Here is a 19,583-nt window from a genome sequence, read left to right on the forward strand (position 1 = left end):
GATTAAAGACCTAAATGTAAGGCCAGACACTATCAAACTCTTAGAGGAAAACATAGGCAGAACACTTTATGACATAAATCACAGCAAGATCCTTTTTGACCCACCTCCTAGAGAAATGGAAATAAAAACAAAAATAAACAAATGGGACCGAATGAAACTTAAAAGCTTTTGCACAGCAAAGGAAACCATAAACAAGACAAAAAGACAACCCTCAGAATGGGAGAAAATATTTGCAAATGAAGCAACTGACAAAGGATTAATCTCCAAAATTTACAAGCAGCTCATGCAGCTCAATAACAAAAAAACAAACAACCCAATCCAGAAATGGGCAGAAGACCTAAATAGACATTTCTCCAAAGAAGATATACAGATTGTCAACAAACACATGAAAGAATGCTCAACATCATTAATCATTAGAGAAATGCAAATCAAAACTACAATAAGATATCATCTCACACCAGTCAGAATGGCCATCATCAAAAAAATCTAGAAACAATAAATGCTGGAGAGGGTGTGGAGAAAAGGGAACACTCTTGCACTATTGGTAGGAATGTAAATTGATACAGCCACTATGGAGAACAGTATGGAGGTTCCTTAAAAAACTACAAATAGAACTACCATACGACCCAGCAATCCCATTCCTGGGCATATACCCTGAGAAAACCATAATTCAAAAAGAGTCATGTACCAAAATGTTCATTGCAGCTCTATTTACAATAGCCAGGACATGGAAGCAACCTAAGTGTCCATCAACAGATGAATGGATAAAGAAGATGTGGCACATATATACAATGGAATATTACTCAGCCATAAAAAGAAACGAGGGCTTCCCTGGTGGCGCAGTGGTTGAGAGCCCGCCTGCCGATGCAGGGGACACGGGTTCGTGTCCCGGTCCGGGAGGATCCCACATGCCTCGGAGCGGCTAGGCCCGTGAGCCATGGCCGCTGAGCCTGCAAGTCCGGAGCGTGTGCTCCGGACACGGGAGGGGCCACAACAGTGAGAGGCCCGCGTACCGCAAAAACAAACAAACAAAAACAAAAAAACAAACAAAAAGAAATGAAATTGAATTATTTGTAGTGAGGTGGATAGACCTAGAGTCTGTCATACAGAGTGAAGTAAGTCAGAAGGAGAAAAACAAATACCGTATGCCAACACATATATATGGAATCTAAGAAAAAAAAATGTCATGAAGAACCTAGGGGTAAGAGGGGAATAAAGACACAGACCTACTAGAGAATGGACTTGAGGATATGGGGAGGGGGAAGGGTAAGCTGTGACAAAGTGAGAGAGTGGCATGCACATATATACACTACCAAAGGTAAAATAGATAGCTAGTGGGAAGCAGCCTCGTAGCACAGGGAGATAAGCTCGGTGGTTTGTGACCACCTAGAGGGGTGGGATAGGGAGGGTGGGAGGGCGGGAGACGCAAGAGGGAAGAGATATGGGAACATACGTATATGTATAACTGATTCACTTTGTTATAAAGCAGAAACTAATACACCATTGTAAAGTAATTATACTCCAGTAAAGATGTTAAAAAAATAGTAATTTTCTCAACAAACACCAGGGTCCTACTGTACAGCACAGGGAACTATATTCAACATCCTGTGATAAACCATAATGGGAAAGAATATATATGTGTATAACTGAGTCACCTTGCTGTACAGCAGAAATTAAATACAACATTGTAAATCAACTATACTTCAATAAAATGTTTTTGAAAGGTAATTTTCTCATACATCTACTAATGAATACCACATAGCTACTGTGTGTTTATGTTTATTACCCTGCAAATTCCCACAGTTGAAATTTGCAATTTTTCTATTTTTAACTATAATAAATATAGCCAGTTGCATTTGCAAACTTTTCTTAAAGGTAATCAAAATATATTTGGGGTCATTATCTTACAGGACAGCAATTCCGTTCTGATTGACTTATTTCCTAAACAGTATTTCCTTCTGCTTCTTCACTCTTCCTTCCCTGGGCTGTGCACACCCACTGCACACACCCTGTTCATTTCTGTGTCCCCTGCACCTAGCACATTACCTCGTAGAGCACTGGCACTCAAGTGCCTGCTGAATGGGTCGTCCTTTTATTTTTTTATAATCCAGAAACATCTTTCTGGATTTAGAGTTTAGGCAATCTTGGGCAAGTCAGTTAAACTTTCTGCACCCAGATGAACTGGCTGCTCAAAAGGAGAATCACTGCTTAGAAGCAGCTAACTCTATATTTGACAAACTGTATTAGACAAACTAACTTCTAAGTCCTTTCTGAGTAGTTACCAGTGGGAATCTTCTTCTCAGGAGGAATCCTTAGCAGCTAATAAAGAAATCTTTAGGACGCATCACAAATATTTTGTCAATGTGGACATGACAGGCATTTTAACTACCAAAATTAAATATTAAACTTTACCTAGGAAAAAAACACCAGCCATTTAGAAACACGGTTGTGAAAGGACAGTCAACTTCTCCAAGAACTACTTGGAGAGGACACATTTCCTGGAAAAAAAATTATCTTTTATATCTGATAATTTTCAGAGAAGTTTTTAAATATTAAAAGTTATCAAACTTTAAGTATGTCAATTTTAACTTAATATTTTATGCCAGGGAGAAGGTTCCTTTTTATAACTTCCTGAAAACATTTTTAAAAACTAATAAATATTAAGAGCACCTGTAATTACAGACCGTTTTCTCTCTCCCACCTTCTCCCAGAGTGGCACACGCAACAGATAATTTTATGTTTCACAGCTTCTTCCATGAGAGTAGACAAGAAAGATGTTACTATCCCCACTTTATATACAGGAAAAGTGAAGTTTTGAGAGGTTTAAAAATTCTCTGCCCAAGATTCGACGACTCCAGACGTAGAAACTTCTGCTAACTCGCTCTACAGCTGCTTAGTCTTCATCTACAGCAAGATGATATTGGACCAGAAGAGGTCACTTCTTGCTCTAAAATTCTAGATCAAAACTTGTTCTTACGAACACTGTTGCCATGAGAGCTGAAATACACATACGCTGAAGAGTAATAAATAACTGTCTTTATTTTTTGCTAATCAAGCCAAGAAAAGCTTGTCACATGCTCCACTGACACATCTTTTCTACTATTCCCCAACATTCAAAAATTTGGCTATCCTCTCGTGATACATTCGTCATTTCTTAACAAATATTTGAGCTTCTACTTCTAACAAGGAAAGATACTCCCTTGAGTGAGATAACAGAACAGTAATTTGCTGTTTCACAGGACGCTGACCTGCAAAGTGCAGAGGTCAAAGTACCTGACCGTTAACAAAAAAAGGAAGGAAAGAAAAATCACTATGAAGAAACTATCTGGGGATGACTGTAAAAGCATAATTTCCATAATCTTAAGAATGAATAATTCACTGCCTTTCTGAACTAAGATTCCTCATCTGGCGGACAGAACACAGATAATAATCTGACTATTCTCTCTACTTCCTAAGCCTGGGGCACAGCTAGATCCATTCTAGAAGCAAAGAAGAGAAGTTAATTCATGACATTCAATGGATGCCTTAGGGCAGTGGGCCTAGCGCAGGTCTGAGGCTGCCAGGGATTCTGTGCACTGGGAAACAAAATGCAAACGTTCAGCACAATTAGTACTTGTATTGAATATTTTTAAAGAAAAAGAATTAATTCTGTTGGCCTAAAATTTTTCAACTCTCCCACAGTATAAACATCCACTACAGTTTCAACGTCACCATCTCATTCACAGTATTGTCTGTGAAATGCATCAAACACTAGTCCAACGCCTAAGTGAACAAAACACTGTTCTCTTACTAAAATAATCGGTAATCTGCTGTCGCTACTCACTGAGCACCTACACGCTCCACTAGCTGGGCTTACTGGCAGTAAACAAGCACAAAGCAAACTATTTACAGGGGAAACAAAAGGCGCCGCTCCGTACCTGCCTCGCCGCTCCCTCCCAGCATCCAGCCCGGCAAGGGCCCCCCGACGGAGGCGCGTCAGGTGCATTCACTCCCACCGCGCGGGGCCCCATCTTAGACCCCAGGGACAAGACAGGGGGCGAGGGGACAAGTCCTGCTCCCCAGGAGCTGACACCCACTAGGGTGGGACGGACCATAATTCAGCAAGTAATTTCTGGTCGTGCTGAGTGCTGTGCAAGGATTCAAACCAGGCGACAGGATGGAGTGACTCCAGGGAACGAATCAAGCTGAAGAAGCGGCAAAACCCAGCTCAGAAAAGGGGTTCGAGGTCCAGTCCGGCCGCTCCCCTGAGACGCCCTTTCAAAAGCTGTTTTCCCCCCCGCGCGGAAGCGAGGGCAGAACAGTGCCCGCCTCTGGGCTGTCGGGGCGTCCGGGGGACTGGGGGACGGCGACCTACGCGGGGCGCTGCGGGCTGGGGGAGCCCTGCGCCCCCGCCCCGACCCCACCCGCTAGGCCGCCCCGACGGGCCGGCGCCCCCCGACCTGGCCTCCCCTTCCCGCCCGTCCCCGCGCCCCCGGCCCCAGCCCGGCCCGCGACCCCCTCCCGCCAGGCCCCGGCCAACGCCCGCTCCCCCAGTGCTCCCGGCCCGAACCGCTATCCGTCCGCCACTCACCGCCGTCAGGTCCGGCAGCCGGTCCCGCATCCCCGCGGGCCGGGCGCCGCGCGCCGCCGCTCAGGCCTGCCCGGCGCCGCCTCCGGCCGGCCGCGACCTCTCGGTGGCCCCGCCGCCGCCTCAGCCCGCCGGTCGCCGTCCCCTCCGCCGGCGCTGCCACGGCAACCGCGCCGGCGCGCTCTGCGTACGCCCGGCCCGCGCCGCGCCCAGGCCCACGCAGACGGCGGGAGCCTTCCTGGGGGAATGCCGCGGCCCGAGGGGCGGGGCCCGCCGGGGAGGGGAGGAGCCTTGGCGGGGTGGGCGGGGACTATCGGGGAGGGAAGGGGCCGGCCAGAGAGGGGAAAGAGGCGGGGCCTCTTAGGCCGGGACAGGGACAGGACCTGGTGGGGGAAGGGGCAGAACCTCACTGAAAGTGGAGGGGCGGGGCCTGTTGAGGAAAAGGCGGGGCTGGCCATGGAGGGGCGGGGCCCGGCCGAGCTGCGTTCTGTCGGCCTCTTAGCCTGGTCAATTAGATGCACCTTTTACCCTTCTTGATTGCTTTTGTGTTTTCGCATTCATTTTATTTATTTTAAAAATTCGTGGTAAATTTGGTGACAAATTTAGCAAACCTATGGAGATGAGCTGGGTGCAGCTTTGCATATGCGTATTCTGAACATAGGCCTTCTCTTTAAGGCTTCATACCAGCCTTTTGTGTGAATAAAGGACAAGAGATAAAGTAAGGCCTATAATGCTTAACGAACATAACAAAGACTATAACTTAAAATGGCATGGGATGGTGATATGCAGGGACTCAGGCCTTGGGATGCAGTTCTAGTGGAGAAATAGGATACAGAAGCAGATAAATAAATAAGCAAAGAAAATAGGGGCATGCACTTGGAGGAGAGCTGAAAGAGGGCTGGCTACATCAGAAAGGTGGGCATAGGAGGCGCCAGAGTTTAGCCCAACAAAGTTAGAGGGAACAGTCCCCAAGACCACTCTCACTTCTGACACCAACTACAAGTTCTGGGGGTTCCCCCAACCACACTCAAGTTCAATAATTCACTGGAGGGACTCAGAATTCACTAAAAACTGCAGTGCTGACAGGGTTTATCGCAGGGGAAGGATACAGATTAACATCAGCGAAGGGCAGAGGTGCATGGGGGGAGACCGGTTGCACCAAATGGGAGGCTTCTGTTGTCTTCTCCTTGGGCAGTCAGGGCACATTACTTTCAAGCATTGATGTGTGTCAATATACACGAAGTCACCAACCAGGAAATCTCACCCAAGCCACCAAATTCTGAGTTTTTATTGGGGCTCCATTGCATAGGCATGACTGTTGATTGATTACCCTCCTGGTTGATCTAAGTCTCCAGGTTGACCTGTACCCATGTAACCCAAATCACATTGGCGCTCTCTGGCTAGTCCAAAGGCCCCCAGGCAAACACATACTACTTCCAGGAGTGAGAGCAAAGGACAGATTGCTTTTTGGACAAGGTTAAATTCTTTACTACCTCCTTGAATAGGTGTCTTTTGTGCTATGATCTAAGGTAAAGAAAGCAGCCATAAGAAATATATTTGAGAATAGTCTAGACAGAAAAAGCAGGGAATTTGGGGTTTGGTTCTGGGCATGACTGGGTTCTTGGATTATAGTAGGGGAGCAGGGGAAGCAGAGACTAGACAGTTTAGAAACCAAAGATAGGGACTTAAACTTGGGTGGACCAGGGGCAAATTTGTCTCTTCTTCATTTATGACTTTGTTATGTTTTTCATAATTTAAATCAAAATCAATAATTTGATGGATATGGGTTGAACAAAAATCCTCCCTTTTGACTAAGCAATTAAAATGAGGTGTGAGCAGAGGGTGAGGCGGCAGCAATTGTACAGAGCTTTTCTGAGACTGGAGTTAATATAAAGGGGGTAAAACTGAGCAAGGGTAGAAAAACACCTGGTCCCGGACACAGCATTTGAGCTCCTGTGTCAAGCAGTACTTGAAACCCACATACCGCAGGACTTTCACGAGCCAATGAATTCCTTTTTCAGTTTTTTCACTTAGAATGAAGACATCCTAATACATTGCTGTGAGAATTTACAGACTAAGAGGTAAGCTACCTCTGAAATGTAAGGTCCCAGGGAATAGGGGCTTTGGTCTGTTTTGTTCACTATTGTGTCTCCGATTCCTACAAAATGTCAGGCACATTGTAGGCACTCAATACACAATTTGTAAAATAAAATAATAGATGTTCAAAAACTCTAATTCAAAAAGATACATGCACCCCAATGTTCATAGCAGCACTATTCACAATAGCCAAGACATGGAAGCAACCTAAACGTCCATCAACAGAGGAATGGATAAAGAAGATGTGGTACATATATACAGTGGAATACTACTCAGCCATTAAAAAAGAATGAAATAATGCCATTTGCAGCAACATGGTTGGACCTAGAGACTATCATACTAAGTAAAGCAAGTCAGAGAGAGAAAGACAAATACCATATGGTATCACTTATATGTGGAATTTGAAATATGATGCAAATGAACTTATCTATGAAACAGACTCACAGATATAGAGAAGAGACTTGTGGTTGCCAAGGGGGAGGGGTGTGGCAGAGGGATGGCTTGGGAGTTTGGGATTAGCAGATGCAAACTATTGTATATAGGATTGTATATACAATTGTATACTGTATATTGTAACAAGGACCTTCTGTATAGCACAGGGAACTATATTCAATATCCTGTGATAAAGGAAAAGAATATGAAAAAGAATATATATATATATATATATATGTAACTGAATCACCTTGCTGCACATCAGAAATTAACACATTGTAAATCAACTATACTTCAATAAAATTTAAAAAAATAATAATAATAATAGATGTCCAGTCCTGGCTTTGAATCCCAGTTCTGCTATTTACTCTCTGTGCAACTTTGGACTGTGAAAATTAATAAAGGGAAACCTCACTAAAATGGAGTCAAGAGGCCAGAGCGGGTGCTCTCACTCAATGTCAATACAGATCCCAGCAGGGAGAGATGGTACCTCACATCCCCTGTGGGAAGTGACATTACTACCACCAGCGAGAGGAAGATTTTCTCTTGGCCTGGCAACAGCTCAGCCAGTGAGAGACCATCACACCTCAGCCAATGAAAGCCACTGTATTTCAAATTCCCAGTTTCTTCCAACGGACTTTTTGTTCATAACAGCCCCTCCCAAGTTCCCCTTCTCCTCGATAAGTTTCCTTTCTTTTGTTCTACCAGACTTGCTTGTAGGTTGCCATAGTTGCACATCCCAAATTGAAATTCTTTGCTGCTCAGGAATAAACCCATTTTGCTGGTAAAATAACTGATTTTTATTGTTTCAGGTTAACAGGACAAAAAGACTAATTTCTCTAAGCCTCAATTTTCCTGCCTGTGAAGCGGTGAAAAGGCAGCTTTCAAGCTGAAAGGCTGTGACTTTCCCATTTTGACCCCACTATGCCTCCAGAGACTGATTCACCCTACTCATTTGCCCTCTTAATTGCAAACAATAAGTATGAATGATGTCTGTTTAATCAATTTATGCTTATTACTCTTAGAAGCAATTAACAAGTAATAGAAATCTAAACTACACATGGTAAAATGTGTTACAAATTTTAAAAACCGATTGAAAAGTTATATCTGGTTAGCAACAGCAGAAAAAATTACTCAGGAAAATTAGCCTTCGTAGAAAGAATCATTAACATAAAATTAACTTCCTAAAAATGCACACTGCAAAATTTGCTCTTTAAAAATTGTTGAAAGCATCAAATCTTAGCAAACCTTAGATGTGCAAGATGAAGCCTGGAGAAACTGCACACACACCAATACTCGCCAATGCCAGAAGCTGTAATAAATAAACGTTTTATACTGAAGAGCTGATTAATGAGTAAAATCTTGGCAGCGGAAAATACAGGGGTAGTGTACTGAGTAGTACACTACTCAGGTTTGAGTAGTGACTCAGACAGGCGGGTCTGATCCGGGTACTCAGGCAGCCATCAGGGCTCAGCTTTCATCCCGCAGGTGACTCCTCTTTACTGGGCTCTGGCTCTGGCGGGAGCCAGATTCAGTCCCAGGGAAAAGAAAAGAGCACCTTCTCTGGGCAGCAGGCCCAGATTCCCGAACTTCACTCTGATTGGATCAACTGGGGTCATTTGTCTACCCCCGAACCAATCACCAGTCAGGTGGCTCTGCGGCTGTGATAGGTCAAACTCGGTCATGTGACCTCCCTGGGACCGGAAATGCCTGACCCGAATTCACTGGCAGAGGGAGGTCTAATGAACAGGGCCAAACCCTGCAGAAGGACAAGGGGTTCTGCGGAGCGGAATAACCACCCCATGCCACTCCATCCCAGGGAAGGTAAACTCACTAGCAAGAAATGAAAAAGGAAGACATTGTGGTCTTTCCATTGTACTGTGTAGAGCCCTAATTAAGGCCTTGAATTACCCTAACTCGGTTCCCTCTGGAAGACACTTTCTTAATGAATCCTTACTGATGTCAGAACAATTTTGACTAAATGTGTTTATCCATAAATGTTCCCTGGATTCAGAATGTGGCATCTCACTTGAAAAAATGGAGTCCCACAGTCAAAGCAATTAAAAATGATTCCAATCTTTATTAAGTTATCCCTAAGAATATTAAAAGAGGTCTCATTTGTAACCCTCAAGATCACTCTTTAAATCCTTTCTACAGTCTTCTAGTGTTTCATGTCTTTTATACCCTACAGTTCCCAGAGTACTCTTTTTCTCACTCAGCACCCTCTAAACTTACCCACCAGGGCACTCGTACTGGGTCAGCACTTTCCGTCCATCCACCACCATCGTTAATTTCTCTCCAATAAGTATTGGCCCTACCTTTTCCTCCGCCTCCCCCCAACAGATTATTCGAAAGCATATAATAGGGGGAGCAGTTGGATAACGTTGAATTGTCAACCAGAACTTTCTTATCCTGCCAGGGGAAGAATGAGGGTGTGACTACTAATACATAATTTGTCAATTTTTCCTTATTACTTCCATACATAGGCAGTCAAATGTCTCTGAGGATCAAAATATTAGATCGTGGTAGTTCGTTCAAAACAGCTGCTTATCAAGATTGAAAGAGGCCTGTGTTCCTAAGAAAGAGAATCTGATTACCACCCCCATGATGGATGGGGGTGGTTCTCGAAGAAAGGGGGTCATTGTGAGTTGGACTTAGACAAGGCCTGAAAAGGTATCCTCTCCTACAGTAGGCCACCTTAGAAAGGAGAGAAGGCAGAGAGAACGGGGGCAACGAGAAAGGCCATTAGTCATTGGGATAATGGCATTGGCATCATAATGTCCCCCTATAGATGGCCACACCCTAATCCTTAGAACCTGTGACTTTGTTACCTTATATGGCAAAAGGGGTCTTGCAGGCACTGGGACTTTCCTGGATTAGTAGGGGTGGGCCCAGTCTAGTCACCTCAGCCCTCGCAAGCAAAGAACTTTCTGCAGGTGAAAAAGGTGTGGCAGGAGCGGGCTGTCAGAGAAAGTGCAAATGTGAGGTGTCAATGCCCCATCACTGACTCTGAAATGAAGGGTCATGTGCAAGGACCCAAGAGACTTCTAGGCACTAAGGGTGGACACCAGCTGACAACCAGCAAGGAAATGGGGCCCTCTGTCCAATATCTGCAAGGAACTGGGTTCTACCAACAACCTGCGTGGGCTTGGAAGCCGATTCTTCCTTATACCTCCCTATAAGGGCCCGGGCATTGACACTTTGATTTCAGCCTTATGAAACCCAAGCAGAGAACACAGCTGGGCCACCCAGATTTCTGACCTATGGAACTGTGAGCTAATAGATATGTATTGTCTGAAGCTGCTGAGTTTTCGATAACTCGTTATGTCAATAACAGAAAACTAATATAGTCATTTACTAAAATTAGGAATTTAGCTCCTGGAAGATAGGGCATATTTCTTAATATTATGTGTCCCTTTTCAAGGAGTGTTACAAATAAATGAATGAAAGAATGAATAGGGCAAGGATGGTGACACACTGATCCTTCTATCTGTCCTCCCCACATAGCTGTGTTTTGGGTTGACATGAACTGAATAAATAAATCATACATTTAGGTGCCACAGCATGAGAAGGGCCTACACAGAGCTAGAAGAGAACCAAATGCCTCCTGAAATCACGGTGGGAATCATGGACAATTCACAGGGCAGAGACTCACAGTTAAGGGTGATGTACACCCCAACACATTGGCTCCAGCCTTCTCTTACGCAGCCTAGAATTTTCATCTAGATCATCGGTTTTATTTTTCCCACCGGATTCATCCATCAGAAATGGTTGATTCTTCAGTACACTGAAGTGAAGCCAACGCTCTGGAGGTTACAGCACACTGATAACATGATGTGCAGATTGATGGGACCATTTATAAACCATATATATAGAAAGTATTACTCACTCAGAGTAAAAACTAAAGTCCTTACAGTGGCCTGCAAGGTCCTGCCCAATCTGAACATCCTCCAAGACCTCCAGAGCCTTGTTTCCCTCTGCACTTCCCTCCACTGACTCCCAGCCAGCCATGTGCCACCTCAGGGCCTTTGCACTGGCTGTGCTTGTCTGAATGCTCTTCCCCCAGATACCTGTGTAGCTTGGTCCCTTACTTCCTTTAAGACTTTGGTCCAGTGACACCTTTTCTGCAAGGCCAGTCCTGCCGCACCCTGTTAAGAATTTCCATTTCTTCTTCACACCCTGAACCCTCTTACCTTGTTCTTTTTTCTCCTTAATACCTACACCCTCCGACCAACTATGTCCTATGTCCTCTGACCACTTATTTTGTATGCTGCTTATTATTTGTCTTTCTCCTCCGAAATGTCAACTCCATCTAGGGCAGGGGTTTTCGTCCACTTTGCTCAGCAATTCTCGCCAACACCTGGAATGGGGCCCAGCACATAGGAGGTGTGTAATAAATATTTGTTGAACAACTTATGCTGCAAAATTTGCTTACTACATGTATTCATTCAAAAGTAAACTTTATTACTGTGGTGGGAAACTTAACGGCAAATTACAGGTTTGTGAATTTCTGGCCAGCTGCAGAGTTTGAATTTGAACTTAGCAAAGTTCCTACCTATTTTAAAATTTGTGACTCTAATATATTTATTTATTTTTAAAAACATCTTTATTGGAGTATAATTGCTTTACAATGGTGTGTTAGTTTCTGCTGTATAACAAAGTGAATCAGTTATATGTATACATATATCCCCATATCCCCTCCCTCTTGCATCTCCCTCCCACCCTCCTTATCCCACCCCTCTAGGTGGTCACAAAGCACCGAGCTGGTCTCCCTGTGCTATGCGGCTGCTTCCCACTAGCTATCAATTTTACATTTGGTAGTGTATATATGTCCATACCACTCTCTTACTTCATCCCAGCTTACCCTTCCCCCTCCCCATGTCCTCAAGTCCATTCTCTACGTCTGCATCTTTAGTCCGGTCCTGCCTCTAGGTTATCAGAACATTTTTTTTTTTTTTAGATTCCATATATATGTGTTAGTATACGGTATTTGTTTTTCTCTTTCTGACTTATTTCACTCTGTATGACAGACTCTAGGTCCATCCACCTCACTACAAATAACTCAATTTCGTTTCTTTTCATGGCTGAGTAATATTCCATTGTATATATGTGCCACATCTTCTTTATCCATTCATCTGTCGATGGACACTTAGGTTGCTTCCATGTCCTGGACACTTAACGTTGCTTCCATGTCCTGGCTATTGTAAAGGGTGCTGCAATAAACATTGTGGTACATGACTTTCTTTGAATTATGGTTTTCTCAGGATATATGACCAGTAGTGGGATTGCTGGGTTGTATGGTAGTTCTATTTTTAGTTTTTTAAGGCACCTCCATACTGTTCTCCATAGTGGCTGTATCAATTTACATTCCCACCAACAGTGCAAGAGGGTTCCCTTTTCTCCACACCCTCTCCAGCATTTATTGTTTGTAGATTGTTTGATGATGGCCATTCTGACTGGTGTGAGGTGATACCTCATTGTAGTTTTGATTTGCATTTCTCTAATGATTAGTGATGTTGAGCATCCTTTCATGTGTTTGTTGGCAATCTGTATGTCTTCTTTGGAGAAATGTCTATTTAGGTCTTCTGCCCATTTTTGGATTGGGTTGTTTGGTTTTTTTTGTTATTGAGCTGCATGTACTACTTGTATATTTTGGAGACTAATCCTTTGTCAGTTGCTTCATTTGCAAATATTTTCTCCCATTCTGAGGGTTGTCTTTTTGTCTTGTTTATGGTTTCCTTTGCTGTGCAAAAGCTTTTAAGTTTCATTCGGTCCCATTTGTTTATTTTTGTTTTTATTTCCATTTCTCTAGGAGGTGGGTCAAAAAGGATCTTGCTGTGATTTATGTCATGGAGTGTTCTGCCTATGTTTTCCTCTAAGAGTTTGATAGTGTCTGGCCTTACATTTAGGTCTTTAATCCATTTTGAGTTTACTTTTGTGTATGGTGTTAGGGAGTGTTCTAATTTCATTCTTTACATGTAGCTGTCCAGTTTTCCCAGCACCACTTATTGAAGAGGCTGTCTTTTTGCATTTGTATATTCTCGCCTCCTTTATCAAAGATAAGGTGACCATATGTGCATGGGTTTATCTCTGGGCTTTCTATCCTGTTCCATTGATCTATATTTCTCTTTTTGCACCAGTACCATATTGTCTTGATTATTGTAGCTTTGTAGTATAGTCTGAAGTCAGGGAGCCTGATTCCTCCAGCTCCATTTTACTTTCTCAAGATTGTTTTGGCTATTCGGGGTCTTTTGTGTTTCCACATAAACTGTGAAATTTTTGGTTCTAGTTCTGTAAAAAATGCCATTGGTAGTTTGATAGGGATTACATCGAATCTGTAGATTGCTTTGGGTAGTAGAGTCATTTTCACAATGTTGATTCTTCCAATTCAAGAACATGGTATATATCTCCATCTGTTTGTATCATCTTTAATTTCTTTCATCAGTGTCTTATAGTTTTCTCCATACAGGGCTTTTGTCTTCTTAGGTAGGTTTATTCCTAGGTATTTCATTCTTTTTGTTGCAGTGGTAAATGGGAGTGTTTCCTTAATTTCTCTTTCAGACTTTTCATTAGGGTAAAAGAATGCAAGAGATTTCTGTGCATTAATTTTGTATCCTGCTACTTTACCAAATTAATTGATTAGCTCTAGTAGTTTTCTGGTAGCATCTTTAGGATTCTCTATGTATAGTATCATGTCATCTGCAAACAGTGACAGCTTTACTTCTTCTTTTCCAATTTGGATTCCTTTTATTTATTTATTTTTTTCTTCTCTGATTGCTGTGGCTAAAACTTCCAAAACTTTGTTGAATAAAAGTGGTGAGAGTGGGCAACCTTGTCTTGTTCCTGATCTTAGGGGAAATGGTTTCAGTTTTTCACCATTGAGGACGATGTTGGCTGTGGGTTTGTCATACATGGGCTTTATTATGTTAAGGTAAGTTCCCTCTATGCCTACTTTCTGGAAGGTTTTTATCATAAATCGGTGTTGAATTTTGTCAAAAGCTTTTTCTGCATCTATTGAGATGATCATATGGTTTTTCTCCTTCAATTTGTTAATATGGTTTATCACATTGATTGATTTGCGTATATTGAAGAATCCTTGCATTCCTGGGATAAACCCCACTTGATTATGGTGTATGATCTTTTAATGTGCTGTTGGATTCCGTTTGCTAGTATTTTGTTGAGGATTTTTGCCTCTATGTTCCTCAGTGATATTGGCCTCTGGTTTTCTTTTCTTGTGACATCTTTGTCTGGTTTTGGTATCTGGGTGATGGTGGCCTCGTAGGATGAGTTGGGGAGTGTTCCTCCTTCTGCCATATTTTGGAAGAGTTTGAGAAGGATAGGTGTTATCTCTTCTCTAAATGTTTGATAGAATTCGCCTGTGGAGCCATCTGGTCCTGGGCTTTTGTTTGTTGGAAGATTTTTAACCACAGTTTCAATTTCAGTGTTTGTAATTGGTTTGTTTATATTTTCTATTTCTTCCTGGTTCAGTCTTGGAAGGTTGTGCTTTTCTAAGAATTTGTCCATTTCTTCCAGGTTGTCCATTTTATTAGCATATAGTTGGTTGTAGTAATCTCTCATGATCCTGTGTATTTCTGCAGTGTCTGTTGTTACTTCTCCTTTTTCACTTCTAATTCTATTGATTTGAGTCTTTTTCCTTTTTTTCTTGATGAGTGTGGCTAATGGTTTATCAATTTTGTTTATCTTCTCAAAGAACCAGCTTTTAGTTTTATTGATCTTTGCTATCGTTTCCTTCATTTCTTTTTCATTTATTTCTGATCTGATCTTTATGATTTCTTTCCTTCTGCTAACTTTGGGTTTTTTGTTTTTTTTTTAACATCTTTATTGGATACTTGGGGTTTTTTTATTCTTCTTTCTCTAATTGCTTTAGGTGTAAGGTTAGGTTGTTTACTTGAGATTTTTCTTGTTTCTTGAGGTAGGCTCGTATTGCTATAAACTTCCCTCTTAGAACTGCTTTTGCTGCATCCCATAGGTTTTGGGTTGTCGTGTTTTCATTGTCATTTGTTTCCAGGTATTTTTTTATTTCCTCCTTTATTTCTTCAGTGATCTCTTGGTTATTTAGTAGTGTATTGTTTAGCCTCCATGTGTTTGTATTTTTACAGTTTTTTCTCCCTGTAATTGATATCTACTCTTATAGCGTTGTGGCCAGAAAAGATACCTGATACGATTTCAATTTTCTTCAATTTACCAAGGCTTGATTTGTGACCCAAGATATGATCTATCCTGGGGAATGTTCCACGAGCACTTGAGAAGAAAGTGTATTCTGATGTTTTTGGATGGAATGTCCTATAAATATCAATTAAGTCCATCTTGTCTAATGTGTTATTTGAAGATTGTGTTTCCTTATTTATTTTCATTTTGGATGACCTGTCCATTGGTGAAAGTGGGGTGTTAAAGTCCCCTACTATTATTGTGTTACTGTCAATTTCCCCTTTTATGGCTGTTAGCGTTTGCCTTATGTACTGAGATGCTCCTATGTTGGGTGCATAAATATCTCTAATTGTTATATCTTCTTCTTGGATTGATCCCTTGGTCATTATGTAGTGTCCTTCTTTGTCTCTTGTAATAGTCTTTATTTTAAAGTCTATTTCATCTGATATGAGAATTGCTACTCCAGCTTTCTTTTGATTTCCATTTGCATGGAATATCTTTTTCCATTCCTTCACTTTCTGTCTGTATGTGTCCCTAGGTCTGAAGTGGGTCTCTTGTAGACAGCATATATATGGGTCTTATTTTCATATCCATTCAGCCAGTCTATGTCTTTTGGTTAGAGCATTTAATCCATTTACATTTAAGGTAATTATCGACATGTATGTTTCTATTACCATTTTCTTAATTGTTTAGGGTTTGTTTTTGTAGGTCTTTTCCTTCTCTCATGTTTCCCGCCTAGAGAAGTTCCTTTAGCATTTGTTGTAAAGCTGTTTTGGTGGTGCTGAATTCTCTTAGCTTTTGTTTGTCTGTAAAGGTTTTAATTTCTCCATCAAATCTGAATGAGATCCTTGCTGGGTAGAGTAATCTTGGTTATGGTCTTTTCCCTATCATCACTTTAAATATGTCCTGCCACTCCCTTCTGGCTTGCAGAGCTCCTGCTGAAAGATCAGCTGTTAACCTTATGGGGATTCCCTTGTATGTTAATTGTTGGTTTTCCCTTGCTACTTTTAATATTTTTTCTTTGTATTTAATTTTTGATAGGTTGATTAATATGTGTCTTGGCATGTTTCTCCTTGGATTTATCCTGTATGGGACTCTCTGTGCTTCCTGGACTTGATTGACTATTTCCTTTCTCATATTAGGCAAGTTTTCAACTATAATCTCTTCAAATATTTTCTCAGTCCCTTTCTTTTTCTCTTCTTCTTCTGGGGCCCCTATAATTTAAATGTTGTTGTGTTTAATATTGTCCCAGAGGTCTCTGAGACTGTCCTCAATTATTTTTATTCTTTTTTTCTTTATTCTGCTCTGCGGTAGTTATTTCCACTATTTTATCTTCCAGGTCACTTATCCATTCTTATGCCTCAGTTATTCTGCTATTGATTCCTTCTAGAGAATTTTTAATTTCATTTATTGTGTAATTCATCATTGTTTGTTTGCTCTTTAGTTCTTCTAGGTCCTCATTAAACGTTTCTTGTATTTTCTCCATTCTAATTCCAAGATTTTGTATCATCTTTACTATCATTACTCTGAATTCGTTTTCAGGTAGACTGCCTATTTCCTCTTCATTTGTTAGGTCTGGTGGGTTTTTACTTTGCTCCTTCATCTGCTACGTGTTTCTCTGGCTTCCCATTTTGCTTATCTTACTGTGTTTGGGGTCTCTTTTACACAGGCTGCAGGTTCGTAGTTCCCGTTGTTTTTGGTGGCTGCCCCCAGTGGGTAAGGTTGGTTCAGTGGGCTGTGTAGGCTTCCGGGTGGAGGGGACTGGTGCCTGTATTCTGGTGGATGAAGCTGGATCTTGTCTTTCTGGTGGGCAGGTCCACGTCTGGTGGTGTGTTTTGGGGTGTCTGTGGACTTGTTATGATTTTAGGCAGCCTCTCTGCTAGTGGGTGGGGTTGTGTTCCTGTCTTGCTAGTTGTTTGGCATAGGGCGTCCAGCACCGTAGTTGCTGGTCGTTGAGTGGAGCTGGGTGTTGGTGTTGAGATGGAGGTCTCTGGGAGGTTCTCGCCGTTTGATGTTTCGTGGGGCCGGGAGGTCTCTGGTGGTCCAGTGTCATGAACTGGGTTCTACCACCTCCGAGGCTCAGGCCTGATGCTCGGCCGGAGCACCAAGACCCTGTGGGCCACATGGCTTTTTGCCTCTTCAACTCTTCTCCCACCTTTTGGGGTCCAGTCTTGCTCAGCTGTTCATGGCCCAGGCGGCGGGGATCTGGGGTGCTGGCCGAACCATCTCTGTCAGCCTGAGTCTCTTTTAAAAGGGAAAGATAGCAGCTGGAGTGTGGCAGACAGTCCTCCACGGCTTCCCGCACTCCAGTCTTGGGCAGTATCCGTAGCAGCAGCCGCTGCAACCACCACCTCCTAGGCCGAGAAACAATCAGTTAACTTATGTTTATTTGACTTAAGGAAATACTAGGGGACATTTAAAAAATCCATTCAAATTCAGACCTCTAAAAAATGATTGTTGGCCTTCCCTGGTGGCGCCGTGGTTGAGAATCCGCCTGCCAGTGCAGGGGACACGGGTTCGAGCCCTGGTCTGGGAAGATCCCACATGCCGCGGAGCAGCTAAGCCCGTGTGCCACAACTACTAGAGCCTGCAAGCCACAACTACTGAGCCCGCGAGCTACAGCTACTGAGCCCACGCACCTAGAGCCTGTGCTCCACACGAGAGGAGCCCCCGCAATGAGAAGCCCGCACACCACAACAGAGAGTAGATTCCACTCGCCACAACTAGAGAAAGCCCGCATGCAGCAACAAAGACCCAACGCAGCCAAAAATAAATAAATAAACTTATATTAAAAAAAAAAAGAAGACTGTCAATTGACCACAGGATTGTTTGCTCTGACTGTCAGTTGAAGACTGTGTTAGAATTCACTTTGTCTTCTCCTGACCCAGATACAGAATGTACATTTAAATGAGGATGAATCTTTTAAGGTATTTGGAAATGCAATAGCCTTGTTTAATTTATCATTATGCAAAGTTTAGAAACAGGCTACCCTTTTTTTTTTTTTTTTGCGGTACGCAGGCCTCTCACTGCTGTGGCCTCTCCCGTTGTGGAGCACAGGCTCCGGACGCGCAGGCTCAGCGGCCGTGGCTCACGGGCCCAGCCGCTCCGTAGCACGTGGGATCTTCCCGGACCGGGGCACGAACCCGTGTCCCCTGCATCGGCAGGCGGACTCTCAACCACTGCGCCACCAGGGAAGCCCCCTAGGCTACCCTTTTAAAGATGGGACTGAATACATTATCTGGAAACAGCCTTATGATGTCACATATTGTCTTAATCTCCTACTGCTGCTATAACAAATTACCACTATATTAGTGGCATAAAACAACACAAATTTATTATCTTACAGTCATACGGGCCAGATGTCTCACTGAGCTAAAATCAGCCTTTTCTGGAGGCTCTTCCCTTTTCCAGCTCCTAGAGGTACCCATGCTCCTTGACTCACGGCCCCTTGCTTCATCTTCAAAGCCAGCAGTGTAGCATCGTTCTGACCTTTCTTCCATTATCACATGTTTTACTCTGAACACAGCCTGTGCTCCACTTTGCAGGACTCCTGTGATCAGACGAGGCCCATCTAGATGGCCTCTGCACTCAAGGTCCATACCATTAATCATACCTACCAAGTCCCATCTGCCATGGAAGATAACATAGTCACAACAGGCTCCTGGGACTAGAGCACGGACATCTCTGGGGGCCATTTTTCTGCCTACGACACATACTCTTGGCTTATTTTTCAGAGAATTATTTAATGTATTCGCTTATGTGACTGGAAAGGAAACAGGATGACATACTCCACAGATCATGACTCATGACTTCTGTTTTAGCATTGATATTATCCAAGAGAAAAAAAAATACTTGAAATGCTATCATCAGATCACTCCTGAGGAGACACTCTTTGAGCTACGAGGCTGAAATGGCACATGGGGATCAAAGAGATACACATATCCCTGATAATCAGGAAAAGCAAACCAAAACTACAATTCAACACTATTTTCCCAACTTCTAGGGAAAATAGAAAATTTTGACCTAGCAACTTGACCTAGCAATTTGACCTAGCAAAATCCTAGCAATTTGACCTAGCAAAATCCCTTTGACCTAGCAATTCCTCTTGAGGAATCTAAATTTCCATGACTGGAATCCCCTGGCGGTCCAGCAGTTAGGACTCTGTGCTTTCACTGCTGGGGGCCCGGGTTCGATCCTTGGTCAGGGAACTATGATCCTGCAAGCCACGAGCGTGGCCTTAATTAACTAATCAATTAAAATTCCGTAACAACAACAGCCCCAGGATGTAAATAGATATGTTTAAGGATATTAACTGCTG

The 19,583-nt window shown here is 42.8% G+C and overlaps 1 protein-coding gene across 7 annotated transcripts in view; it reads right to left on the reverse strand.

Moving 5' to 3' along the window:
• The window catches only part of STX2 (syntaxin 2), a 43,488-nt gene extending 38,693 nt beyond the window's left edge, over positions 1-4,795 (reverse strand). For 2 of the 7 annotated variants that reach the window (XM_027125145.1, XM_027125146.1), the window contains exon 1: positions 4,571-4,794. In XM_027125145.1, the coding sequence (XP_026980946.1) occupies positions 4,571-4,600 (30 nt within the window). In that variant the 5' untranslated portion in view covers positions 4,601-4,794. Of the gene's footprint in view, positions 1-4,570 lie in introns of all 7 variants that reach the window. The other 5 variants (XM_027125147.1, XM_027125148.1, XM_027125151.1 and 2 more) reach the window with 3 other exon arrangements.
• Between the last annotated feature and the right edge of the window lie 14,788 nt (positions 4,796-19,583).

Source organism: Aethalodelphis obliquidens, unplaced genomic scaffold (assembly GCF_003676395.1).
Source record: "Aethalodelphis obliquidens isolate GAN/ISIS:26980383/991018 unplaced genomic scaffold, ASM367639v1 scaffold28, whole genome shotgun sequence".
NCBI classification, from domain to species: Eukaryota; Metazoa; Chordata; class Mammalia; order Artiodactyla; family Delphinidae; genus Aethalodelphis; species Aethalodelphis obliquidens.